Source organism: Pempheris klunzingeri, chromosome 17 (genome assembly GCF_042242105.1).
Source record: "Pempheris klunzingeri isolate RE-2024b chromosome 17, fPemKlu1.hap1, whole genome shotgun sequence".
Taxonomy (NCBI): Eukaryota; Metazoa; Chordata; class Actinopteri; order Acropomatiformes; family Pempheridae; genus Pempheris; species Pempheris klunzingeri.
Genome location: NC_092028.1, coordinates 7,992,469 through 8,020,325, shown reverse-complemented (window position 1 = coordinate 8,020,325; position 27,857 = coordinate 7,992,469). Strand labels below are relative to the sequence as shown.

General features: G+C 44.2%; 1 protein-coding gene across 1 annotated transcript; it reads left to right on the top strand.

Annotated features, from left to right (window-relative positions):
- Positions 1-1,751: 1,751 nt before the first annotated feature.
- On the top strand, positions 1,752-23,052 carry col1a1a (collagen, type I, alpha 1a). Its single transcript, XM_070848321.1, has 49 exons — positions 1,752-1,981; positions 4,156-4,347; positions 4,821-4,843; positions 5,223-5,258; positions 6,593-6,685; positions 8,469-8,537; positions 8,630-8,674; positions 9,464-9,517; positions 9,610-9,663; positions 9,771-9,824; positions 9,929-9,982; positions 10,073-10,126; positions 10,656-10,700; positions 10,818-10,871; positions 10,965-11,009; positions 11,138-11,191; positions 11,975-12,073; positions 12,228-12,272; positions 12,466-12,564; positions 12,716-12,769; positions 12,875-12,982; positions 13,650-13,703; positions 13,856-13,954; positions 14,044-14,097; positions 14,198-14,296; positions 14,417-14,470; positions 14,582-14,635; positions 14,782-14,889; positions 14,986-15,030; positions 15,559-15,657; positions 15,793-15,900; positions 16,170-16,331; positions 16,457-16,510; positions 16,620-16,727; positions 16,855-16,908; positions 17,148-17,201; positions 17,300-17,461; positions 17,747-17,854; positions 18,226-18,333; positions 18,457-18,510; positions 19,077-19,184; positions 19,323-19,376; positions 19,479-19,586; positions 19,681-19,734; positions 19,879-19,986; positions 20,087-20,366; positions 20,517-20,707; positions 20,817-21,059; positions 21,380-23,052. Exons 1-49 carry the CDS (start codon positions 1,900-1,902, stop codon positions 21,524-21,526), a joined length of 4,344 nt encoding a protein of 1,447 aa, XP_070704422.1. The 5' UTR covers positions 1,752-1,899; the 3' UTR covers positions 21,527-23,052.
- Positions 23,053-27,857: the final 4,805 nt, after the last annotated feature.

The following is a 27,857-nucleotide window of genomic DNA, read 5'->3' as shown; positions in this document are numbered from 1 at the left end:
CATATTAGCTGCTGGCAGCATTACACATCTGAATCTCGCATGTTACTTTACAGATAGTGCAGGTGGAAGGTTTTTGTTTTTTTTCATGGAACAAAAAGACAATATCTCTGGGTCTGCCGCATCAGGTTTGCTCAGTTTTACATGCACAAAATATTCCGATTTCTGCCCTTATTCCTAAGAAGACAATACTACTACTAAGCTGTATACACTGCTATTGAAAATGAACATTCCTGGTTAGATGCAGCTGTGCACACTCGGATTAATGTAAAATGTCTCCATGGTGTACGACCCATGACAAAACCCCAATTAAGACACCTTTTCTGAATACACTGTCCAAATAATGATCCTAAAAACCTAATTTGTAGAATATTCTGTTTACATGACCTATATCAAATTTGAATAATAGTGGAACATTTGTGTGCATGTTAACGTAGTCAGTGATCAGCTGAAATAGGAGAACTCATTAATCATAACAGTGCTGTTCTCTTCAAGACACTCACTGGTGATGATCAAGATCTGAGCTGTGTCTGAAGTATAATCCAATGACACTTAAAGGGCAAATCCCCTTGATTTTCAACAAGTTCAGGGAGTCATTTAGTGATAAAGGGTTGTGGCAGGACATGGACTGACTTTTAAAGATTTTTAGACCAATAATTTCCTGATATCCTGACTGTCAGTCCCTAATATGAGCTCCAAAAATGCTGGATCCTACAATTCCCATAATGCACCTTCATAACATCTTTTCATTACACCATCTATGTTAAATGCCCACTTCTTTCTAACTCCACCAACGCCAAGTATTTGATCCAGTGTGTACAGACCCTAAGTAAAACTAACAGCATGAAAACGTGATCCAGGGCTGCTCCACACACTCTGACCCCAAACAGACCCATGCAGGTATGCAGGTATCTGATGATCCTGAATCAAATCTACATTTAGTTTTGTTCTAGAGGTTGTGACATGATGTCAATCCTAGACATGACACAAATAATGGAAACAATGAGGCTTTCCAGACTCGTGCACTAATCAGAAGTGGATTAGCAACAGAAACAAAAATACAAGCTAAGCTAACCCTACAAACTAAACCAAACACTTCTAAGCCTGCAGCCATGTTCAGCAGACAGGACAGACTGACGGCTAAAACCATAAAAACCCACTGGAAAACCCAAACAACTCTACAAGCAAAAACTAATGAAATAAAAACGTTCGACACACCAAAAGAGGACTAAAACTGGAATGTTGTCTGGGACATTGGTTTGTGCTCTTCACTGTAACTAGATCTAGAATTGCTCTGGAGACCTAAAAGTGAAGCCAGACTACCAGAAACAGTCTAAACTCCAACTGAAATCAAAGTGAGTCAGGAAGTAGACCAGAACCAGAAATAAAACCTGGATTAAACCCGTGGCTGCTGGAGGAGGAGATCCTCCTCCGACCCTCCGATGCTCTTCAGGATCAGGTTTCCTCCTGCTCAGCCGCCACCCCCGCCTCCCTTCCTCCTCTGATCCAAACTCCAACCCTTCTGCTGTGGAATTATGGAAGGAGGGACATGCTGACTTTTCTTCTTCTTTCCTCCTGTTTTTTTTTTTTCCTTCCTTTGAAGGAGGGGTCCATTCTTGTCTTCCCTAAACGTGAGCGGCAGCAGCTGGCTAATGAGGGTGCGTCCCCAATCGGTCCAGTCCCCAGCACCTCCCCGTTCTTCAGGCTCCCATATAAAAACCCTGGTGGAAAGTGAGTGTAGGCAGTAGGGAGTTTTCTGCTGGGGTCAGGAGGACTGTGAACAGACGAGCGGACCCTGCCCCAAACACCCGTGTATGAGTGGAGTGTAGCAGAAAGAGAAAACACCCCCAACTTTTTTCCTCTCTTGCCTCAAAGAGTCTACATGTCTAGTGGCATCTAGACATGTTCAGCTTTGTGGATTTGCGGCTTGCGCTGCTGCTCAGCGCAGCAGTGCTCCTGGTCAGAGCGCAGGGCGAGGACGACCGTAAGTTTCATCACTGTTTACTGGAGCTTCTCAACCCCCTTTTTTTTTCTTCTTTTTTAATTTTTTTTTACTGGTTTTGGAAAGTGGATTTTCTCTACGTGGGTGGACGGCTCCTGAGATCTTAGACAGAGAGGAGAAGAAAGGAAAAAAGTTTGAACTAGAAATGAGAAGTTTGATACGTGCTGATCCTTTGTCTACACTCAGATAGATAGGTAGATAAATAGATAGATAGATAGATAGATAGATAGACAGATAGATGGATAGATAGATAGATGTGGTTCAAACAGTACAGGGTGTGCGTAATGCATTGGGCATCTCAAGAAGGCCTCTCTCTCTCCCCTCTCCTTGTGTTTGTCTATGTATCCCCACCCCCCCTCCCTCTCCAATGCATGCAGAGCGAGTTGCTGCAGGTTTTCCAGCTTTTCCTCCAGGCGAGGTTTTCTAACGGAGACTAGCAGAAATGCATTTTTATCACATCTGATCCCAAAAAAGCTTTAGTATTTCCAGAAAAAAAAAGCCAACATCTGACTTGGGAAGCCTGATCCTCCCGTGATGTTTTGTCAGATTCACACCTATAACTGCACTGCCTCCACCCTAGAACTCCCAGTGGTTGATCTCAGCATGAAAAGGTGGTAGACCCTACAGCTTTGGATGTAAGACTGGAGGAAAATAACAGGCCTTTGCTCATCCTCAGTGGCAAAGATGACAATATTTCCATTATCCGGCAGATACTGTAGGGAAAGCCTGTCACAGTCCTGACTGATGTGGCAGAACAATTCGCCGCCTGGAGCCAAGTGTTGAGTTGGCCAGGTGAGCGAGGGAGAGTCTTGTAGGGAGCAAATAGAGAGAGCAGACGGTGAGCAGGCATAGTCTTGTCTGCTGGAAACATTTGACCTCGACAGCCTGAGCAAGCGTCCTCTGCATGCTCTGCAGCAGAGCTTACAAAAGCAGAGGTGTATTCAAGTGTAGAGCTTCGAGAGGAGAGGCCCCTGTTGGTGTTCAGGCATTAACATTCTCCTCCTGTAAGAAGACAAAGAAAATCAGCCCAGCTCTGGAAACAAGAACCAAGGAGCTGAAATTCGATTTTTCCAGATGTTCCTCTGGTCTGGAAAGGACTCAGCTGTCTGCCTGCCTGTCTGTCTATCTGAAGCAGATGTGGTAATGCCCTCTGAACGGTCGACCAGCGCCACCCAGAGGCACCTCTCCGCACCTGCAGACACATCTGGCCGCCACGTCCCCCACACCGCCTCCCTTTCCCCTCCTCCTCTTCCCCTTCTCCTTCTTTCCACTCTTTTTTTTTTTTGTTTCTACTAATTGCAAACACATGCGGACTGTGTTTCCACCAGCTGCTGCCAAGCCGACAGTCTGCGGCGCTGCAGCCTTCCCCACTGAGCTCAGCACTTTGGCACGCTGGGACATTTAAAACCCTAAAAGGAGCCCCAGTTTGGGGTTCATTTTGCTGAGAAATCCAGAGCAGGGGCGATGATGCAGCCCAGGTCGGAAAATGTGACTCTGAGTTAGAGCAGAGGAACGACCAGCTGTAGCTGTTGTTAAAGGGAAATGACTTGCAGACGCGTCTCTCCGTGCGTAACCACGATGTGGCCTGCACCCCTCTGTCACCTCAGCCTGTCCTCTTTCTGGTCCGATGATGGGGCCACCAGCTCCTGTCCAAATTTCTCCCAGCGCCCACTTCTTCTCCCTTCAAGCCTTTCTGTTGCTGCTTTTCTCATTTTTTCCTCTGTTCCTGGTCAGAGTCTTTGTGACTTTATTGTCCCCCCCCACCCCTGAGGGGAAGCTTTAATGTTAGGGGTGCTATGCACAACACAACCACTGGCACGTCACAAGGTCACAGCTATTGCGTAATATAGAAAAATGGTACATTATTGGTACTGATACCAAAAATACATTCTGATTCCATTTTTAACTTGGTGATATGAGTATTTCAGATTAGAGTTGTTAAAACACCACTAAAATTAAAGGTAAATGTTTAAATATAATGCAGACAAACCAAGTTACATTGGTTAGTTACACAATTCTCTTTTTTCCACTTTTAATTATTTCAATTTCAAATTTAAAAAAAAAAAAGTCAAACTTTTCAGACCCTCTGTATTTCTGTGCATGTTATCTCACCTGTCCCTCTCTCTCTCTCTGCCTCCTCCCCCCCACACCCTCAGGCACGAGCGGAAGCTGTACCCTCGACGGCCAGGTGTTTGCGGACCGGGATGTGTGGAAACCGGAGCCCTGCCAGATCTGTGTGTGCGACAGCGGCACGGTGATGTGCGATGAGGTTATCTGCGAGGACACAACGGACTGCCCCAACCCCGTCATCCCCCACGACGAGTGCTGCCCCATCTGCCCCGACGACGGTACCCCCCCCCTCCTTCTTTCTTTCCTTCCTTTTCCTACTCTCTCCGATATTCTTTTTAATCATCTGCATTTATTTTATTTCCTAATTTTCTTATTTCTCATATTTGTTGTCTATTTCCAAAAAGGGCCAATCCAAAACATTTAAACGCCCCCCTCTTCTTGCCCCCCTCACTTTTTGGCTGCACCAACAAGGTTTCACAAGTCACCTGACCCCCCACTAACCCCAAGCGTGCACACACACACACACACACACACACACACACACACACACTGCTATTTCCTCTCCTCCATCATCAGACCCTCCAGCTTTCTTTCATTATTCCAGGATTCACTGTATGCTTTATATTTTTACTTTTAGATATTATATTATATTATATATATATTATATATTTTTTCTCAAATGTGTGTCTATGTGTGTGTATTTGCGTCGTCTTTCCTAATTCAACTCTACTTCTCTGTCTGCTCTCTGCAGGCTTCAAGGAGCCTCAGGTTGAGGTAAATATTGATTATATCATTGATCACCAATCATTCAAATGACTGTTTTAAATTGTCTGGTCAATCTAAAGCTCTTCATATGCAATATATTTATCATCATCGTCAGAACAGCAATGATATTCAGTTCAATGAAACAGATAGAAACTGAATTGGCTTGATGTAACTATTGATTGTAATGTTGATTATTGATGAATGGATGATTGGGGCATATGAAAATTCTTTAGGTATATTGTTAATTCAAAAAGATCAGACAGATGGTTGATTGATCATTATCAGGGGAGAATCATGGCATTGATTAGATCAGACACATCATTGATAATGTATCATATTCTCATATATAATCATACACTGACATACATAAATTTTTTTCTACTCACAGGGACCCAAGGGAGAGCGTGGACCCAAGGGAGACAGGGTAGGTTCACACTCTCTTCCTTCCATGGTTGACCTATCAACCTTTTGATTTCTGATCAGCTGAGGGCGGCGTGGTGCGTTCACAGTGTGGCACACTTTTGATTTGAAGCAGCTGCACTGACAAAAGCGTGACGCGTCTACATGTGTTTTTATTCAGTAACATGTAGAAACAGCACTCAGATCTTTTTGCCCATCTTACATGGAAGTGTTAAAAGTAAGACAGGGTGCAGTACAAAAAATACACGCACAGGAAATAGAAATCCAAAAGTAAATTGTACATATATTTCCTTCAAATTGCACTGAAGGGTACTACTTGGACTCTGTTACTTCCCCCTCTGAATTAAGTCAGTATCTGTTGTTTCTAGGCATCAGTGTGAAGCAGCAACAAAGCAAGACATTTGCTGGTTTAACCATCAAGTGACTGAAAAGTTAGTGAGGTCAGGTTGAAACATGCAGACTGAGGGTGAAGCTGTGTGGAGCAGGATAGGAAGTGGATACTTTGCTTGGTTGAAGGAAAGGTGGAGACTGTGAGGAAGAGATTTTAGACTTCATTTCAGATGCAATCTTTCACACAGAAAACTCTAAAACTCAAACTTGTTACAAAGGTAAAAGTGGCTCTATGAGAGTTATGGTAAAATCTCCATCAGATCGATCTAGGAGTGATTTTACAGCCACCTTTATCTAAATTGATGGACTTTCAAATTGAATTATTTACCTTTTACAGATGTGCATGTTGATTTGAATCTGCCAGCTGCAGGTAGATCTTTGGTTAGCTCATTTGAAAACACTTTGGTCATTTTATTTTGGTAGGATAACTCACCCACAGCAGAATTAGGGAGTTTACATATAATCATTTGTAATGATGAGTTTTCAGTGATTATTATTACAGTGTGTTCATTATATTATAATGTAGAATTTATCATCAATCATTTAGTCTGAGGATGCGATGATGATGTTTTATCCTACGGAGCAGAAAATAAAAGGTTTTATGAGTTCTTACCCAGTTCCTGTATCGTGATGTCACATGTCACATGACCACTACCGGTCCATTCGTTGTTGGTCACATGGTTAGTCTTGTAGGGGACCAAACTGCATGTCCTCCAGATGGGATGCCGCTTTCATCACTACAGGGAGACACACATAGGAAATTAGATATTATATACAAGGATTTGCTCTGATGATGTAACAAGAGCCAAGCTGGTCATGTGACTTCATTTGATGTTGTGGTTCCCACTGTTTGTCCGTGGGTGTGTGAGCACTCAGGTCACCCTTTTATTCTAAATATTGAGCCTGAACCCTTGTTTCTTTCTTTTTCTTTTTGCCCCCCATCTACAGGGTCTTGCTGGTCCCCCTGGTAACGATGGTATCCCCGGCCAGCCTGGAATGCCTGGACCTCCTGGCCCCCCTGGACCCCCTGGCCTCGGTGGAGTAAGTTGTTGATTTTTTTGTTTTGTTTGGTTCTGTGTGAGCGTATTTAATGATTTGACCCAGGTCCACATTTACATGGGCTAGAAATGTATCATTCATGCATGTAGCTTTTGTGTTGTGGCATCATGTGGTGTCTTCTTCTGTGGTGGTCCTGTAGAAAAGGAGTCTTTGGTAAATGGTATCAAAATATAAATCAGCAAGAGCTTAAAATGGGGATTAAAATGACTGACTCAGCTTGGAGTTTGTCTTTCAGTCTGGGGTCAGAAGGTCAAAAGTTCATTTGGGCAGACAGTCAGTGAGGGGAAGCCCAGATGTTCTGTTTGCCTGATCGATAGGCTGATTAGCTTGTTGCAGAATAGCTTTATAGCTTTACCATACTAAAAATGTATCCCTTATTACAGACTACTTTTACTGTATCTAAGCATGCTAAGCTAACACTCCCAAAGATATCATTGACTTACGTGCTAATTCACTCGGCTAAGATAATATCAGAATCAGATTTATTGTCATCATACAGCAAAGTACAATGAGATTTGACATATTATGGCAGTCTAACAGCCATGCTTTTGTAGAACCTATTATTGACCGACATGCTATTTTGCCACATATAGCTTATGGTATCACAATGTCATTTAACATACGATGATTTTACCATTGACCTTTTTCCTATTTTTGCATACAAAAGCAACACTGACTCTTATTCTAGTCTAGGACAGCCTGCATTTCCTGTCTATTTTTGCACATCATCTTTTATTCATGTGCTAATTTACTGGGCTAAGCTAAGCTACTTTACCACATATGGCTAATCAGAGTCTAATTTAACATGTTACCATTGAATTCATTGACCATTACCATTGACTTCTTTCTTAATTTTGTATACAAAATCATTTCCATTGACTCATATTCTAGTCTAGCATACACTTCCTGCCTAATTTTGCCTTCCTTTATAGAATTTATCATTGACTCATATGCTAATTCACCAGGCTAAGCTACTGATGCTGGTATAGACACATGCATATTTACCACGCAACAGCTTTAGAATCTGATTAGGCATTCCATGATTTAGTTTGCTATTGACTTCCATCCAAAATTACCAAACTAACATGATATTCCACTTGAATCTGACTGTAACCTTGCATGTTAATGTAAAATTGATGTTAAGCCTAATTGACCACATATGAACAACAGATTTCCATGCCAATTGACCATGCTAAGCTAACAGACACCAAATCCACCGTGAGCCTAGATTTAGCTCACCTCAGACTGCATATTCTTCATCTGTTGCACAGTGGCCTCTGTGGTCAAGTAACAGCAGTAGCATCCAAACAGACTTAAGTGAACCCAACAAATAGTACATCACCGACAGTATGAGGGATGAGGCCGAAGATCATGGGTTGATGACAGAAACGTAGTGTGAATAGCGGACAGAATTGGGCATCTATAATTGTCAGAAACCGGCTGGATCAGAGCAAACTGCAGCAGGAGATTGGATCAGATCACATGTGGCTTGAGGCGGCTCTGCATGAATCTCTTGGATTTGATTGAGACATGGAAGATGTTTTGGCTGGCATGCCCCAAAAGCTATTATCATGATATGTTGGCTGGATTTCCTTCTGAACATATAAGCCCCACGAATGAATATACTCATAGAGAAACAGGTGGAAAAAATGTAAATTTAAATACACCTGACATTTTATTCAAGCCATGGAAAGTTCAAAGCTAACTGACGTTTTCCAACTATATGTCACATGAATACTTATGTGTCTCCGTTTGCTTTTTCCAGAACTTCTCCCCTCAGATGTCTGGTGGCTATGACGACAAATCTCCTGCCATGCCTGTGCCTGGACCCATGGTAGGACAAACACACACATACACACACACACTATAGTTTCATTGCCAGTTACGATGATGCAGTGTCTGACCTCGCCTCTCTTTGATTGACAGGGCCCAATGGGACCTCGTGGACCCCCTGGACCTGCTGGTGCTAGCGTAAGTACACCACGTCCTCCTCCTTCGACCCTTTGACAGTGTTTCAGAGCTGAAGCTGGAAGGATAGGGGTCCCAGTGACCAGCATGTGTACCTTGTGCATCATGACATCACTATGACATCATTGACCTCCCCTCTGTGCCCACTTGGCATGAGGCCAATGTCAAACTCAAATGAAGCAAGGTGAAAATTCTCTTGGCTTTCTTTCTGAACACCGTGAGGCCTACAGAGGCCAGATAAGCGTGTGGAAATACCAGTGAAACAGTATTTTGACAGCACGGTGCTTACATCATCCAAAATACTTCTCACTAAATATGAACAGCACCACAAAAGATAATTAAAACGATCAAGCCAGTGGGTTAGCCTTGAGATTTTGAGATTCACCACAACAGCCAATAAAAGCCAAGAAATGTTTTAAGTTCAATTTGAACCGAATGATGAGCTCAGCATCCTGCAGCACAACTGTGAATGCAGTTGAAGCTACCCAGGACTCCCTCTAAATATACAACAAATTAGTTCATAATTATTGGAGAAGTCCCGCTATATAAAACGAGAGATAGTGTTGGGTTGTCCTCTTCACAACTGCAAATTCTGCCATTGTTCTCATCCAAGTGAGCTGACGGCAGCCTTAAACCTAAAAGACCCCTCCCTGCATGAAGTGGCTCATATATAGGCATGTGCACATTATTACAATAACCTGACAACTAATTGATCATGTTGTCACCATAACTGTACAGTGTTGGTGGTGTAAGCATAGTTGTGATGGCATTTATGTTTGTCTCCCCCTACAGGGACCTCAAGGATTCACTGGTCCCCCTGGTGAGCCTGGTGAGGCTGGATCTTCTGTGAGTATTACAACTGTGGAAACAAATACACACCTACATTGTACTTTGGTAGTCGGTTGCCACTCTAACATGATGTGTGTCTTTCTCTACAGGGTCCCATGGGTCCCCGCGGCCCTGCCGGTCCCCCTGGAAAGAACGGAGAGGATGTGAGTCGACCGGATCTGCTTATATTCACTATCTATATCTCAGTTTAGATTCCTGAATTATTTTAGCCATTCCCTCATCCTCTTCTGTCCGTTCCTTTTTCTCTCAGGGTGAGTCCGGCAAACCTGGCCGCCCCGGTGAGCGTGGACCTTCCGGCCCACAGGTAAGCCGCCATGGCAGTGTAACTCTTTGTGATGTAATACAAGAAACGAAAACAGAGGTGTGATAATAAACTGCGTCTCCTACCATCTCTTATCTTCCTCTCAGGGAGCTCGTGGTTTCCCTGGAACCCCTGGACTGCCCGGCATCAAGGGACACAGAGTGAGTCTACGCTTACATCTCTACGTTCAACAAGCTACAAATCAACAATGTAGCTCCTCCTAAATGTGTGTGTTTCTCTTTCTGATGTAGGGATTCAGTGGTCTGGATGGTGCTAAGGGAGAAGCTGGCCCCGCTGGTCCCAAGGTGACTATCCCTCTTTTTTATCACTCTCTTCCACTCTCTTCTTAGTGTAGAAGAAGGTCAAGTAGGTGTTCATTAGTACTATAATAGATCAGCAGGAGTAGTTGATAGTACTTAGCAGCGCTAACAGTGGCAGTAGTATCAGAAATAGTAGCTGTAGCAATGCTAAAGCCTAGAATTGGTTAAGGCGTTCCTACATTTCCCATAATGCAACCTATGGCTTATTATTTTTAGGCCTTCCTTGCTTGGTGAATGCCTATGTCTTTCAAACTTCACATGCCCTCTTTGCAGTAGAGGCTTTTTGTCATGAATATGCAGTCCTCAAGGCCAAGCAAAGATGACTAGTACTATTGACTAGCAAACTAACTTCTTTACGTGTCAAAATTGGTGAACTGACCCTTAAAGCAAGCCTTGGTATGGTGTTTTACCATTTGCAGTAGTAGAAACTATAGTAGCAGCTACATTTCCTGGATATATTAATATTGTCATTCTCAGCATCCCACCTGACTGTGTGTGTGTTCTGTATGTTTAGGGAGAGTCTGGAGCCCCTGGTGAGAATGGAACCCCTGGTGCTATGGTGAGTAAAACAAGCCCCACATCAGTGCCATGCACATAGTTGCCATCTTGGATTTTCCCCTCCTGCCAATTGACCCAAAACGTTTAGCTAACTGACACTTTTTTCCGTCTGTCTCAGGGACCTCGTGGTCTGCCTGGCGAGAGAGGCCGCACTGGTGCTTCTGGAGCTGCCGTGAGTCCACGCACACAAACACACACACTGTAATCCATCATTGAGTCAGTCAATGAAGCAGATCAACCAATCATGTTTGTCTATGTGGTGCAGGGAGCTCGTGGTAACGATGGTGCTGCTGGTGCTGCTGGACCTCCCGTAAGTGTTCCCTTCTCTAAAGCTTAAATAGAGTTAAATTCATTTCCTAATCTCTAATTTTGCACTTGTTTAAATCTTTGATCTTTCTGCATCTACATGTATCTGAATTTCTTATTGTTTCCTCTCAGGGTCCCACTGGCCCCGCTGGACCTCCTGGATTCCCTGGTGGCCCTGGAGCCAAGGTACTTCTAAGCCCTATTATGATCCATGTCAATTTTAACCTCTATTTTTAATGTCCTTCACCCTCCAACATCTTCTTTAAGCTTCCCCCATCCAAAATACCACCACACATGTCATTTTTTCTACATCCTATTTCCTCCTCTCCTCTGGTTGTAGTGGCCATTCATAAGTTGCTGACCTCACCTTTTGCAGCGCTTTGGTGCATTTCTGTTATAACTGTTATAACATATGTGAAGGCCGTTGACTTTTAAGTTGATCTGTGACTCAGCAGGGGTCACGTGGGGGTCATATAAGGTCATCCATGCTGCACAGGACAAGTGGCAGAATAGCCTGCATACATTAGCTCATTTTTTTGAGTGTGCTGTTGATGGACACTATTTCCCTACAGCAGTGCTGACAAAGCTGACAAAGTTTCTCGCATCTCGAGACACTGCACAGATTATATAGCAATACTGTGTGATATTACTATCTAGCGTGGTATTGTGACACAGCTTTAGTTTTAGTCAATTGTTGGCTGCTTTGTACAGAGATAGCTTCCAGGAGCTTTATGGAGTGGCTTTTTTTAAAGGTGACAAATGCCAACCACCAAGTTGGCTTTTTAATAGTTTTTTAACTTGAACAGAGTCTACTTCCAAAAAACATTCCAGTTTTCACATTTCCTTTCCACAATTTTTGCCTTATTATAATTTTGTCATACCAGTACTTTGCATCCCTTTTCGAGTCTCTGTTCATGTCTTGGTTTGGACGCCTGACCAGATCCCGTTCTTTGTTTCCGCTCTACCCAGGGTGATGCCGGACCTCAGGGTGCCCGTGGAGCTGAGGGCCCCGCTGGAGCCCGTGGTGAGCCTGGTAACCCCGGACCTGCTGGCGCCGCTGGACCTTCTGTAAGTACAAAGAGTAATCCTCAGGTTCAGACAAGCCAAGTATCAGAGAAAACAAAACATCTTCGTTGGCTGCTCCTTCGTGATGATGTAATGGCATCTACATCATTCAGTTTTTAATGTTACTGAAACTCTCTTCCCTTCTTTCTCCTCTAAGGGAAACCCCGGAACTGATGGAGCTGCCGGACCTAAGGGAACCCCTGTGAGTATCTTTGTCAATATATTTATTTTATAGGCATGTCAGGGTTGAGAGGTTGAATCTCTTTCTGGTTCAAAAGCTTGAGAAAAGCACTGGCAAAGCCGCCGGGGCTTCACAGTAACCACAGCCAAGGAGAGCCATTACTGGCAGTACAGCATGATGTGACTAAGTTGTTGCTGTATGCTGCCCCCTGCAGGGTGCTGCTGGAGTTGCTGGAGCTCCAGGTTTCCCTGGACCACGTGGACCATCTGGACCTCAGGGTGCTAGCGGTGCCACTGGACCCAAAGGCAACACTGTGAGCAAACCTCTCTTACAATTAACTAAAGCCAGAAATAGTATTTTCTGAAATCTGTCTCAGTTGTTGTATATCATATGTGTTTGTCTTAGATGACTGAGTTTAGTTGTTGTTGAATTATTATGTTTGTTTATTTGCTTGCTTCCCTCAGGGTGAGGTTGGTGCCCCAGGAGCCAAGGGAGAAGCTGGTGCCAAGGGAGAGGCTGTAAGTTGAACTTCATTACGGTCGGCATGGCGCACAGCTCTGTATACACACACATGTATGAATACACATTTGGTCTCTTATGCTAGCTGTGTGTGTGTTGTCCAGGGTGCTCCAGGAGTTCAAGGACCCCCAGGATCATCTGGTGAGGAGGGCAAGAGAGGAGCCAGAGGAGAGCCTGGTGCTGCAGGAGTCCGTGGAGCTCCTGGAGAGCGAGTATGCACCCCCCCCTAATTTTCACAATATTATACCATATAGATTAATATTCTTTAAGGTAGAGTGTAATTGGGAGGGGGAGTGAGAGAGCTGCTCTCTGATGGTGTATTCTTACCTCAAAGAGAAATAGCTGGAAGTCTTAATATAGAACTCATTTGAATACCTGCTGAAATTTACATTTTAAGGCAGCTTTGAAATCATTCTTACTTTTGTAAGAATACAGACTTAATCATATTTTGAAAAAATAATTTTTGCTGGTCAGTGTAACTATAGTGTAAATATAAAAAATATATATAAATATATATAATAATATAATAATATAAATATAAAAAAATAAATAATCCCTGCTGGGAATCCAACCACTGATGAGGGGAAAAGGTCAAACTATCCACAAGTGCACATAAAAAATAATGATGCAGATGTCCTTCTAGCTCACCAGGACCATTTAAATAACTCTGTAATGCCCCTGCAAGCTAGAAAAAGTAGAACTGTAAGTGGCAAACTCATGGTATTTTGAATATTTTGTAGAAATAAAAAAAAAAGTTTAATTTCAAAAGATTCATGTTAAGGACAGGACATGTTGGGATCATGGTAATAGGCCGTCTCTATCTTGATGTAACAGTGTAACAGCTTTTGCTCATATAACTAAGTGAGATTCTCTCTATAGGGTGCCCCTGGTGGTCGTGGTTTCCCTGGTTCTGATGGCCCTGCTGGACTCAAAGTGAGTAAAACACACACACACACACACACACACACACACATACATCTTTCCTTATCACTTACAGTACAAGCACTGAGATACTTCAGATCAGTTTTGACTGAACTCATCATTGCCTTTCTACCTCTTTTCTCTCCATCTCCCCCCCAACATAGGGCGCCCCTGGTGAGCGTGGTGCTCCCGGTGTTGTTGGACCTAAAGGTTCCACTGGTGAGCCTGGCCGCACTGGTGAGCCTGGTTTGCCTGGAGCTAAGGTGAGATCCTCCAATAAACCACATTATTGTCAGTGGCATAATTAATTCACTGCATGGGCCCTCTTCTGACCTCTGACCTCTACCTGTAGGGTATGACTGGTAGCCCTGGCAGCCCTGGACCTGATGGCAAGCTGGGAGCTACTGTAAGTTCATGCTCAGTATAATACATTTGATCTTGATCTCACTGAAAGAGCAATTTTTTGTCTTTACTTCAGTAAATGCTTAATTAATCCTCCATACCAGGGAGCCGCTGGACAAGATGGCCGTCCCGGACCCCCTGGCCCCGTTGGAGCTAGAGGCCAGCCTGGAGTAATGGGATTCCCCGGACCCAAGGGAGCTGCTGTAAGTGATGTGTCTAAAATGCTACACAGTACCTTTTGATCAGTATCATACTGAGAAGTAGGCGACTAAAACATGGTCTCCACATCTTTGGTAATAGTGCTTTTCTACTCCTGTCTGTAGGGTGAGGGTGGAAAGCCTGGTGAGAGAGGAGTAATGGGACCCACTGGCCCTGCTGTAAGTTGCCTACACTATACTGCACGTTGAAGCTACTCTACTCTGCTGTTTTCCTGTAATGCCTACAAGCTAGTACCTATGTGTCTAAAAGCCTGCCATCTTTTTACCCAGGGTGCCCCTGGAAAGGATGGTGATGTTGGTGCTCAAGGTCCCTCTGGTCCTGCTGTAAGTACATGCCCACACAGACACAAGGCTCAGCTGCAGTACATCTCATAAGCATACTTATGTTGTACATGCAGCTAATTGCAATAAGTCATACTCAGACTTTTTTTTATGTTATCTCTAACAGTCCTTCTTTTGCTCATCCTCAGGGTCCTGCTGGTGAGAGAGGAGAGCAGGGACCTGGTGGATCTCCTGGATTCCAGGGTCTTCCTGGACCCCAGGGTGCCATTGGTGAGACTGGCAAGCCTGGAGAGCAGGTACTGACCGAGATAATATTGACTGAGATATCGGAACCACCTGAAACTGAAACTTTCTAGTACATGAAAGCATTAATTGCATCTTTGTCTATCTAGGGTCTGCCCGGTGAGGCTGGAGCCCCAGGAGTTGCTGGAGCTAGAGTAAGTATCACATATCACAATTTCTCAGCAGTCTGCTTAAAATCCATTTTTGGTTCCAAATGTAGGTTACTGTGACACAATGAAATTACTTTTGTCCTGTTTTTAGTCCAGAACTGGAACTTTACATGAGCTAACTGCCAGCAGATTCTTATAGCAGACATGTTAATGTTAATGCCATCAGGGTAATAACAGACTAATGCTAAGGGGATGTTGGTTAGTCATACAGATGGTGTGGCTAATACTAATCTGACATCATCTAGAAACAAAAACAAGTCCCTTTTTAAAAACTGAGACCCATGCTTACCATGTTGGTGAGAAATTTCAGTTTGAAAAGAATCTCTAAAACAGACAGGTTGTTTAGTGTTTTCGAATGAAGGCTTTCTGTTTCACATTAGAACCTCCCTTTGGGGAATATCATCAACCGTATAGATAAGGGATCGACATTCAGATGCATCCTCATGATCTCATAGATCCTGAGATCCCGATCCATGATTTCTTTGACCACTCTTTACCACCGCTTCCCCTCAGGGTGACAGAGGATTCCCCGGTGAGCGTGGTGCACCAGGCGCTGCTGGACCTGCTGGTGCCCGTGGATCCCCCGGACCTGGTGGAAATGACGGTGCTAAGGTAAACCCTCGGAGGAAAAGCTTGATGTGCCTGTGAATTTCTCCTTGATTTGATGTATAACCACATGGCAGTTTTTCTATTCTTTGACTGAAACTTCTTCTTTCCCCTATTTTTGTCCTTCGCCTTCCTCCTCAGGGAGATGCTGGAGCCCCCGGTGCTCCCGGAGCCCAGGGTCCTCCTGGACTGCAGGGAATGCCTGGTGAGCGCGGTTCCGCTGGTCTTCCAGGACTCAGGGGAGACAGAGTGAGTGAGAATATTCCCAGTGTAGAGTGTGACAAGTCACGACTGATGTATACTAGTATATAGTCTATACACGACACATCAGATCTAATGTGCAAAGGCAACTAAAGCATTAACCACCTCCACTATGACGAATCTGACCATCCACAGTAGGTTCCCAGTATTTCCAGCATGAGGAGTATCATCACCATCCCCCCACTGGCATAGCCACAGAATGCTCTAAGTATTACAATATCTCACAAATGATTACTTTTCCTCATCCAATAATCCAGGGTGACCAAGGAGCCAAGGGTGCTGATGGAGCTGGTGGTAAGGATGGTCCCCGTGGTTTGACTGGACCAATTGGACTTCCCGGACCTGCTGGAGCCACTGGAGACAAGGGAGAGCCTGGTCCCTCTGGACTTGTTGGACCTTCTGGAGCCCGCGGAGCCCCTGTAAGTACTTGCGTGTTGGTCTGTCAGAAACAGAAGATGAAGCTTCAGCTCGAGGTTCTCCAGCTCATCAACCACCATAATCTTGAAATCTTTGGCTGACTCTTCCTCTCCTTCCTCTTCCACAGGGTGAGCGTGGGGAGTCTGGACCACCTGGACCTGCTGGATTCGCTGGACCTCCTGTAAGTGATTTTTTCATGAATGTTGTGGCTTCCTCTGCTTAAAGCATCGACACAGAATTTACTGAGAAATCATTTGTTTCTCTCTCCATGCACTGCCATTCCACCACAGGGTGCTGATGGACAGCCTGGTGCTAAGGGAGAGGCTGGAGATAATGGTGCTAAGGGAGATGCTGGTCCCCCTGGCGCTGTTGGACCCACTGGTGCCCCTGGACCTCAGGTTTTTAAACTCCTACATTCACACTCCATTACAGTGCACAAAATCCCATAATTTAGAGTGAACATTAGAAGCCAGCCTGCATTGCCTGCTGCTGCTCTCCCATATGACTGATCATTTGCTCTGCCAGGGTCCCGTTGGAAACACTGGCGCTAAGGGAGCCCGCGGACCCAGTGGACCTCCCGTAAGTGAACACGCTTCTTCTACTCTGTGTTTCTCTTTGTTACATGTGCATTTATCACAACCTTCCTGAAGTGTAGTTGACAGACAATCCACAATAGAACATGTTTTCACTCAGATGTTTTACTTGAATTGCGAATAGCCCATAGTTTATATTTCATCTGTTTTTTATTGCTTCCACTGACATGTTGCAGCCCATTTTCCAGCCTTAGTCAGCTAATGGACCTCTGTCTTTGTCCCTAGGGTGCTACTGGGTTCCCCGGTGCTGCTGGCAGAGTTGGACCCCCTGGCCCCTCTGTAAGTCTTTATTCAATGTTATCAGCACTTGTTGTTGCTGTGGCAGAGCTGAGTGTCCGTGTGAGATGGTTTTCAACAGTGTTGTATTCCCCTCTTAGGGCAACTCTGGACCTCCCGGACCTGCTGGACCAGCTGGCAAAGAGGGAGCCAAAGGAAACCGTGGTGAGACTGGACCTGCTGGCCGTACCGGTGAGATGGGCGCTGCTGGACCCCCAGGAGCTCCTGGAGAGAAGGGTAATCCTGGTGCCGAGGGTGGAGCTGTAAGTTATCTTTTACCGTCAGAAACCATCAGAACAAACTGTATTACTGATGGAAAGAGCCCCTTCCATCTCAGTCTATCATAGAACCAAATGATTATTTGCCAGGAAATGACAATAAATGAATAAATGATTTGATATTAACTAAATTATACTCTTAAAGTAGCACTGAAGTCTCCACAATTTCACTGACAGACTTTGATTAGGGGTTGTTTCCTGTCAGTTTCTGCTCCTCTACACCTTGATGTCCAACCACTTTCTTATTGTCTCTATGTGTGACCCCTGTAGGGTAGTGCTGGTCTGCCTGGACCTCAGGGTATTGCTGGACAGCGTGGTATTGTTGGTCTGCCTGGACAGAGAGGAGAGAGAGGTTTCCCTGGCCTGCCTGGACCTTCTGTAAGTCCCTTCTGTAACTCTACAAAACAGCAGAGTGTATCTGATTGAACCAGAATACTGAAATATGTTACACCAGCTAATATGTTTAGAACCAAACTCCAAATCCAGAAATATTACAAGATCAAACTCATCTCTAAGAGGATGTGACAATGAAAAACAAAACCACTGAGAATGATTGGGAAATACTGTTCAACTCTGGTTTAGTCCATGGAAATGTTCAATGATAGATATAATTCTAAAGAAATATAAAGTAAATGTGATTAGTAACTTCCTGTCTTGGTGCCTTAAAACATGCAACAACTGAGCAAGTCCAGAAAAGCTTCAATCTGAGGTTATTAGGACTGAACTGACTGTGGCTGTGCCACCCACAGGGAGAGGTCGGAAAGCAGGGACCTTCTGGTCCTGGTGGTGAGCGCGGACCTCCCGGACCAATGGGACCCCCTGGACTGGCTGGAGCCCCTGGTGAGGCTGGACGTGAGGTATGAACAAATGATTTTACCTGCAAATTAAGACTATCTGTTGGACTTTTGTATACTAGTGTGTGTATACGTCAACCCTGTAGGTGTTTCCTAGTCAGTTAACCTGCTGTGCTTGTGTTTTAGGGAGCCCCTGGTAACGAGGGAGCAGCTGGTCGCGATGGAGCTGCTGGACCCAAGGTGAGTTCAACTGACATCATAGCTAGCTCACCCGTACAAGCTCAAGGTGTACAGTTAACAGCTAAGCTAGATTTGGTTTCCCAAATGGAGTTCACACTAACACAGTAACAAACATAAGAACCTTAGATCCATCCACTACTACAGAATCGAGCTGTAAGGTCATTTAGCAAATATGCTAGATAGTGGCTTTTTCTAAAGTAATGATAAACTGTCCACTGTAGTAAATGAGCTGGAAAAGTGTCACCCTAAATCAGAACCATGTCTGTAAAAATTAGAAACAGAGAAATACCAATATGGCCGCAAGAGAGTAGAGTTATACCGCCTGCAAGAATTGTTGTGTTTTGCATAGCCAAGTCAGTGGCCAGTTATATAGGACGCCAAGTCTTATATATCTGAAGGGGAAGTGAAGTGAAATGGAGAAAAATCACTTAGCCTTGAGGTCAGATATAAGGTTTTGTCTGAGCCTTTTTCACCATGCCAGCCCTTTAAAATCCCTCAACATAGAACTGGAACAACTACGGCAACAGAGCTGGTTAAATAAAATGATTCCAATGTTTGCGCTATAGGGAGACCGTGGAGAGAGCGGCGCTGCTGGAGCCCCTGGTGCTCCCGGACCCTCTGGTGCCCCCGGACCCGTTGGACCCGCTGGAAAGAACGGTGACCGTGGAGAGACTGTGAGTGACAAAATGAATTAAATAAATCTAACTTCAACGTTTATTGATTTACCCATCGATGCTACATCTACCGTGAGAGCATAGATTGTGTTTCACTGCAACCTGCCTCAATACCAAACTGATTTTTGGATGTTTTAGGGACCTGCTGGCCCCGGTGGCCCTGCTGGCCCTGCTGGACCTCGTGGCCCTGCTGTAAGTACATCAATAGCACCATTAATGCGCCGCTACAATACATGGAACAGCGTACAGAGGAGGGCAAAACAACACTCGTTCACCTCCTCTTCTTCCTAACAGGGAGCTCTTGGACTTCGCGGAGACAAGGGAGAGACTGGCGAGGCTGGAGAGAGAGGCATGAAGGGACACAGAGGATTCACTGGCATGCAGGGACCTCCTGGACCTGCTGTATGTCACCTCTCTCACATCTACACGTATACAGGCAACACAGTCAATATGTACACTTCATTTCTAACTCCTGTTTTTGTCTGTGAACCCACAGGGACCTTCCGGAGAGCAGGGACCCGCTGGTGCCTCTGGACCCTCCGGACCTAGAGTGAGTTCACGCACAACACAATCTTTAACAGCCTGGAGCTGGAGCTATTTGACATGTTTTGAATTTCAATGTTTGCTGCTTTACTTGTGTCAGAGAGTGGGGGGGGACTTTCAGAGACTTTAAGGTTCCTTATGCTGTTTGCAGGGCCCTGCTGGATCTGCTGGAGCTGCTGGTAAGGATGGTATGTCTGGTCTGCCTGGACCCACTGGACCCCCTGGACCCCGTGGACGTTCTGGAGAGATGGGACCTGCTGTAAGTCTAATTGTCCAATCCATTCATTTGTCTTGCTACTATGCGATTTTCAAGCAATGAAATAACCAACTTTTTCTCTTCCTTCTCTTCTCCCTTTCAGGGTCCTCCTGGGCCTCCTGGACCCCCCGGAGCACCTGGTGCCCCTGGTGGCGGATTCGACCTCGGCTTCATCTCTCAGCCTCAGGAGAAGGCCCCCGATCCCTTCCGCATGTTCCGTGCTGATGACGCTAACGTTCTCCGTGACCGCGACCTGGAGGTGGACAGCACCCTGAAGAGCCTGAGCCAGCAGATTGAGCAGATCCGCAGCCCCGATGGAACCCAAAAGAACCCTGCCAGAACCTGCCGTGACCTCAAGATGTGCCACCCTGACTGGAAGAGCGGTGAGTAAAGGACTTAAGAGGAAGTGGAATGATGGATAGTAGTAGATGGCAACATTTAGGACAGTGTTAAGGAAGTTTCTTGATTTTGGATTTTGGGATAACATGCTGGATTTTCCTGAACATTTCCTCTCTGAACTCCTTCTTTCCCAGGCGAGTACTGGATTGACCCTGACCAGGGCTGCACTCAGGATGCCATCAAGGTCTATTGTAACATGGAGACTGGAGAGACCTGCGTAACCCCAACTCAGCGTGTGGTTGCCCAGAAGAACTGGTACGTCAGCAAGAACATCAAGGAGAAGAAGCACGTCTGGTTCGGAGAGGCAATGACTGACGGCTTCCAGGTAAATACGCTAAACACAGCACTTCCTCACTCCTTGCTCCCAGCTCCTCTTGGTTTCTTCAGTTTCTCTTTCGCCTCACTCCTGACGTCTCTTTCTCTTTCCCAAACAGTTCGAGTACGGCAGCGAGGGCTCTCTGCCAGAGGATGTCAACATCCAGCTGACCTTCCTGCGTCTCATGTCCACCGAGGCTTCCCAGAACATCACCTACCACTGCAAGAACAGCGTCGCCTACATGGACGCCTCCGCCGGCAACCTCAAGAAGGCCCTGCTCCTCCAGGGCTCCAACGAGATCGAGATCAGAGCCGAGGGCAACAGCCGCTTCACCTACAGCGTCCTGGAGGATGGATGCACGGTGAGAAAACTTAAGGCGATGCTCTCGTCCCAATTCCACTGACAGCTGAATAAGCTTCGAATGCTAAACCTAATGCTGAATTCTAAGGTTCTCGCTGTAACCAATAGCAAGGAGATGAAAGGTCACAGGTCACAATTCAGGAGACACAAAGGAGTACATCAGACATCAAACATGCATGCTAGCCACCATAGCTAGACTTGTGGTTTGTGTGCTTTGACCGAAAATTCAAGCAAAACTGGAGGTTTCTTTCTTAAATTTCCAGTGTCGGCAGCCATTCTGAATGTTGACCCTGACTCTCCTCTCTTCTTCTGTCCCTGCAGTCACACACCGGTACATGGGGCAAGACAGTCATCGACTACAAGACATCGAAAACATCTCGCCTTCCCATCATTGATATCGCTCCTATGGATGTTGGTGCTCCAGACCAAGAGTTCGGCCTTGAAGTTGGACCTGTCTGTTTCTTGTAAAAAGAGAAATCTGGACTTGAAATTGTTGTTGTGTGCGTGTGTGTGTTTTATTTTTTCTAGCAGTCATCTCTCTTTAAACCCCCCCCAACCAAAACGTTTCTCTAATGCCATTTTTCTGAAAAATCCGACCCCTCGCTCGTGATTCTACGAGTTTCCATTCGGCCGTTGTTCCGATGGTCCACTTTGCCTAAAACCTGCACTTCAACAAGATTGCGGCGATGTGGCGGAGTCTGCATTGTCGCGTTTGGGACCACTACTTTTTTTCGTTTCTGACTCTTGTTTTTTTTTTTTTGTTTTTTTTACCATCACCAACACCAAGGATCCTGTAGAGAAGACATTTTGTTTCACTGGCAACAAGAAAATAATATATGCTTCTGTAAAGTGTAAAAATTTACTTCCCCCTCTTCATCCAGCCAAACCAGGCCTCTCTGGAGTTTACAGAAACCAACAGAAACACACAGGTGACTTTTGTATTTTTGTACACCACTGCGGTGAGAGGAATGAAAGGACAGTCCCAACAGACAGAACCCAATTGCTTTGTACCACGTTTCAGGTGTTGATGAATAAACGGTGAAACTGACAGCCATGTTTGTCTCTGTTGTTCTGCCACCCCCGCCCCACCTCTCCACCTGCCCCAGACAACACTGACAACTCCTCTTCCTCAACTGATGATGTTGTAGCTGTTGTGATTTGTTTGTTGTTGTGGTCGCTTTCTTGTTTGTTCCTTTCAATTTTTTGTTTTTTTTCAAGAAAAGTCACATTAAAACCGCCAGCAGAGAAACATGGGTTTAAACCTCTTTTTTTGAAAGAAGAAAAAATCCTATGGCTACCTCAGAAAAGCAAGGAATTCCAACTGTAAAAAAATGTTTTAAAAATGGAGCCTGCAGTAGTTGTGGTAGTCAGTGGGGTAGTCGAGGTTTATGACACTTAATCAGAAGCAGGAACAGCTAAAACTTAAGGTGCTATTCTTTCTTTGAGGTCTCCTGGCTGTGCAGGATGGCTATACTGTTCTGTCGTGTTATGGTCACTCTGGTGTAGCAGGATCCTCTTGGTGCTAAAACAAAAACACAACTTTTAGTCTTGGTGTCCAGTACGAGACAGCTTTCTTCTATCTCCAGCCTTGGCAGTGCTGGCAGTACAAACACTAGCTCTGTTTCTGAGCTCAAGTGAAAGGTGGATCCGCATCGCTTCTCTTCGTCACACTTTTTGGTTTCATGTTTTGAACCTCCCGTCCACCTTTCTGTCATCCAAATTCTTCTCAGCCCCTTATTACACACATCTGTTGTAGTTTGTTTCTTGTTTTCTTGTGCGAAGGGTGACGTTTCTCAAAAAAATTGCAATCAGAGATATTTAAAATGCACAGAGAGCCATCAGCAAAGAGTTTGTAAGAGAAGACAGACAAGACACACCCATGGGGGAAAAACACCACAAGGATCTGTACCTATTTTGTATATGTATAATAAATTGAGATGTTTTTAATTATTTTGAATGCTGAAATAAAGCATGTTAAGTGGACTAACATTGAATCCTGCCTAATTCCCTGATTGACTCACTGACTGCCCCCTAGAGATGAATTAAGATTAAGTAAAAGTCTCAGAGATGGTTTGGTTTAGGAGCTGAATCTGGTGTTAGAGCTAAGGCTTAGAAGGCTCTGGGAATCTTTGTTTGCTTAAAAACTGAGAATGGCATTGGAAAATGTGTTTAGTAGCTCTGTGAGAGAGATATTTGCCAAACCTCCTAAACGTGTTTGATGCCCAGGGTGATCAGTCATAAAATGTTAGCCTCCTTTCATGTTGCCAACAATCCTTTTCCAGTCTGAGGTCTGAAAACATTGCCCATGTAATATAAGCAGCTCAATAAATGTGGTTCCTGATTGGGTAGCATGTAGCCTACCATATCTGGGTCAGAACAGAGAAATAATGATGGCCTACCTCTGTGGAGTGGAGAATCCTTTTTGTTGTCAGGCAGTCCCAAAGAGCTGGTGATGTTTTATCCATGGCATTAAATCCAACTTGAATTTGAAGATTTTGAACATCCATAATCCACCAGGAATACACATACATATCTCTGATAATCCAGCACTGATGATGATGATGACATTTGTCTGAAAATAACGCCACAGTGAGGCAGAGCGTCTGCACAGCTCAGGCAGCAGGACTGAGGGCTGCCGGGTGGACCTGCTCTGGGCTAAGCCTGTTGGCATCAGCTTGGCTTCACAAAGACACTGATTGTCCACCTTGAGGGAGGCAGCTACCCAGGAATAGCGGATAGGTTTGCAGTCCCAGTGGGAATCTGGATTATTTCTGCAAGAATTTGGGTCTTTATTTGAGGCCTGGGCAAAGGAATGCTGACCTCTCCGGTTTCAGACACAGAGGAGGCTCTGTTTGCAAAGAGGAAGCCCCTCTGCAGGCATGTGGGACTCAGCAGTGACTTTATTCTGAGGGTGAACATCAGAGGATTGCTGATTAGGGCAGGGTAGGTAAAGGCAGATACAAAAGGAAAAAGGAGATGCACAGATTTTGGTTTTTAAAGCACTAGAAAGGACAAGTTCACCCAAACTACAAAAAACAAAAATATTTTATTACTTGGTTTTGAGAAATTTGCCACTGAGATTTATGTCATTACTCCAATATTGGAGAACAATAAAACAATTGAATTGAATTTTTTAGATGCACATTTTTAATGCTTCGTGCACTGCACCGTCTTTCAAATAAGACATTATCCCCAATTATGACAGAACATGCCTATCCAGGGGGGTTGCAAAATATGCTGACTGTACATACACCCATGCACTAAGAGAAGAAGTCACTGTATTTGATATAACTAAAAAATAAGAATTTTGTCTGTGTGTGTGTATTTGTGTGTGTGTGTGAGAGAGAGAGAGAGAGAGAGAGAGAGTATAGAGAATAAATTACACCAAAAAAAATAGTTGGTGCATTTGAACAACTTTAATTTACGGAACTGTAGACAATGGAAAGTAGCTTCAATGTATTCAGTTTCTTTTTCTCAGTGTGTTGTAGTGTGTGCTTACCACTTTTAACAAGGGTTGTTGCTGCAGTTAGACTTCTGATGTGAAGAGTAGCTTCGCAACTACACAAGTACTTTCCCAGCACTGGTGAACACTATAGATGAAATTCCATTTACCATGCATGGTTGGTGTTCTTCTCAGCAGCGGAATAAACACTGCTGATGGAACTATATGAAGAATATAGACTGTAAAGGCCTTATCACAGGGTCATCTATTTGACATAAAGTTTTGTGGGATTTTTTTTACATATACTTTCTCTCATAAAATATCCATAAGGGTCATAGTCATAGGGTCTTTTAATACATATTAACAGATTAAAAATGTAAAATAAAGTAAATATGTAAAATAAATGATTAATTCATTCATTCATTCATTCATTGAGCCTCTTTCCACATGTCATACATTCTTTCACCCACAGCTGAATTAGGCTCAACAGCCTGTTATGGACCATGGTTATGAAGCAGGGAATCATGAACCTCAATGATGGAACGGATCTCTCCCTTAAATTTGTGAGACTTATCAAAGTAAGCCAGGATTTTCTTATTCTGCCTTTTTATATATTGATACCCACTCAGTCATAGACTTAAGTATTGGACAAATTCACATTTTGACCTGATGATAGCTCTTGAGGAAAAGTCTGATGTCGGGTCACGGACAGCCGGCAATGATCCAACCTTGAGCTCCTGTTAACAACCCTCATTAAAAAAGCAGCCTCCAGTAAGAGGAAAACACACACACACACACACACACACACACACAGAGGCACACAGCAGACTTGTTTTGCTGTTTCTGTGAGGACATTTTTGTCGCATTTCCATCCAAAATAAGATAAATCATATTGTGCATTTTGCATAATAAGCGCCCGTTAAGATATTTATACTTGAAAACTCAGTGGATCACCAACCATTGGACATACTGCTTCAGCACAATACTGCTGGCATGGCTCATCTGTAATTTGGACATCTGATGTTTTAATGTGCATATTACAGTATGATGTCATGAATAAAGTTGTTCATTGCATACATTCATAGCTGCCAAAAAATCCCCTCCTCTCTCTGTCTCCTCGTCTCTGAGTTCATCCCACAGTGTCTGTTGAGACTGCAGCCAGTGCAGAAACACAAACAGTGGAAGACCGTCACCATGATCGGAGGCTTCAGCTGGATCCCTCTCCTGATTCTCTGGCTCGTCTGTGGGTTTGAATTCAACACATTTGACTGACCTTTAGTAAAGGTTACAAAACACAGCTCTGTTTTTCTTAGAATGTTTGTCTCTGTTTAAATCCAGGTTTTTCACTGTGTGAGGACGTCCGTCAGGCTCCACCAGCCATCTTGGGACGTCTGCATGATTCTGCAACAATCAGCTGCAAACATTCAATCAGTTCATACAATACAATATCATGGTACCAGCAGCTGACGGGTGACTCTGAGCTCAAACTGATCGGATATGTTTTCTACAGTAGCCCGACCACTGAATTCCCGTTCAGCAATAACGGCTTCAAAGTGAGTGGAGACGGCTCAAAAAAAGCTGAACTTCATGTTCTAAAACTCAGACGTCCAGAGGAGAGCGGCATGTATTACTGTGCTGTTAGTACACACACTGCCTCAGTCAACCTCTCTCCTCTACAAAAACCCTTCCTGACGAAGACACTTCATTCACTCACATCTGTGTGTAACTACAGACTGCCACAGGAAACTGCTGCTGATAAGCAATAAGCAATAAGCCTCTTCCTGTTTTAACCAATTTAATGCCAAATCCACGACTGTTCATATTCTGATCTGAAATACCACTAATAATAAGTGCAATTTATAACTTTACAGTCATAACAAATACGCAAACATATTTTTCAGATCTTATGTCAGTAGTATTTGATGTCGGTTTTAAGTTGAATTCAGACTTCAGGAAACACTTCTGTCAGCTATGAGCCAGAATATTCCTTCATTTCCAATTGTAGACTCCTATGGGTGTCCTGTTGAGGCTAGCAGCACTTCTACTTCTCATTTGATTACTGTTTGGCTGACCTTATTTTTGATCACGGTTATATTTTCACTGTTGATGTGCTAGTTCAGGCTTCAAACGGCAACACGATGGGTGTATGGGGATTCGTCTTATTGTCTTATAAACCTGCTTTACAACCCTGATTGATGCTCACGATACAGCAGAGACTTCCGCCTGCAACGTGGCATCTCTTGTGATAGAGATTGAGAGCTTTGCTAATTATCCCCAAAGATCTTTTCTTTTAAAGAAAAATTGACAAAAAAAGGAGTGTCCAGTGGCCCCTTGTTCTCCTTCTCAGCGTCTGTCGTTATGGAAACTAAAGCAATCACTACTTAGAAGGTATCCCATCAACACAACTGATGGAGGCTGCATTTACATGAAAAGGCCCAACATGAATTAATGTCGACTTTGACTTAAGGTGCAGACTCAAGTGGTTCAACTAAGGTTAACTCTAACCAGGCTTGAATAAGCTTGCAACCAGTACATTAGAATCCCAGGAGTGATGTTTGTCGAAAAGAGAGAAGTTCTCTAGTCCTGATATTTTTTTTACCAACTTTAAGCCAATCAGAGGCAGAGGAGGGCGGCTGGGAAATGAAAAACCACGACATCAAACTCTTTTTTGATTTAACTTCATATTGTTTTTTAACTCTAAATATTCACCACTTAACATTGCATTTGATATCTGACTTGTGCAGATTGATTGATTGATATTGGAGACAAAACGTGGTAAGGCAGGATTTTCATGACTATTTCTAATGATATGGTCTTTAGAACTAAAGTGAACATGCAACAGGAGTCGCTGGATAAAACACATCCTTTACGCTAGTGTGTGAGGAACATAACCGAGGCAGCTAGGGAGCTACAGGGTGACGTGTATCATTTGAGATAGGGGGATGTAGTTCATGGAGCTATTTCACACAAAACCAAATGATCAAATGGTCATTTATGACACAATTCAAACAGGATCGAAAAATAATTTTTCTCTTGCTGTTGACCTCCATACACATTTTTTCCACATAAAGTTCTGTTCTGTCACCAGAATTTCGATAGAACTAGAACTAACGTAACTTATCAGAATAAGGCAAGCATTTCCTTCATCCACCTCGGTGAAATACCCTCATGGATTATGTTGACAGACAACTTGTCTTTGATGAAACAATGTAATTCAATGAAAAGATTTGATTTCTGGGGGGGCTTGTGCCGCCCTTGGCCGCCCCCCTGGCCCTGCCCCTTTGTCCAACAGTGTCTACCACCCCTGTCTTCCATTTAGACAGCTCAGCTCAGTCTGCACTCTTCATCGTTCTTTTG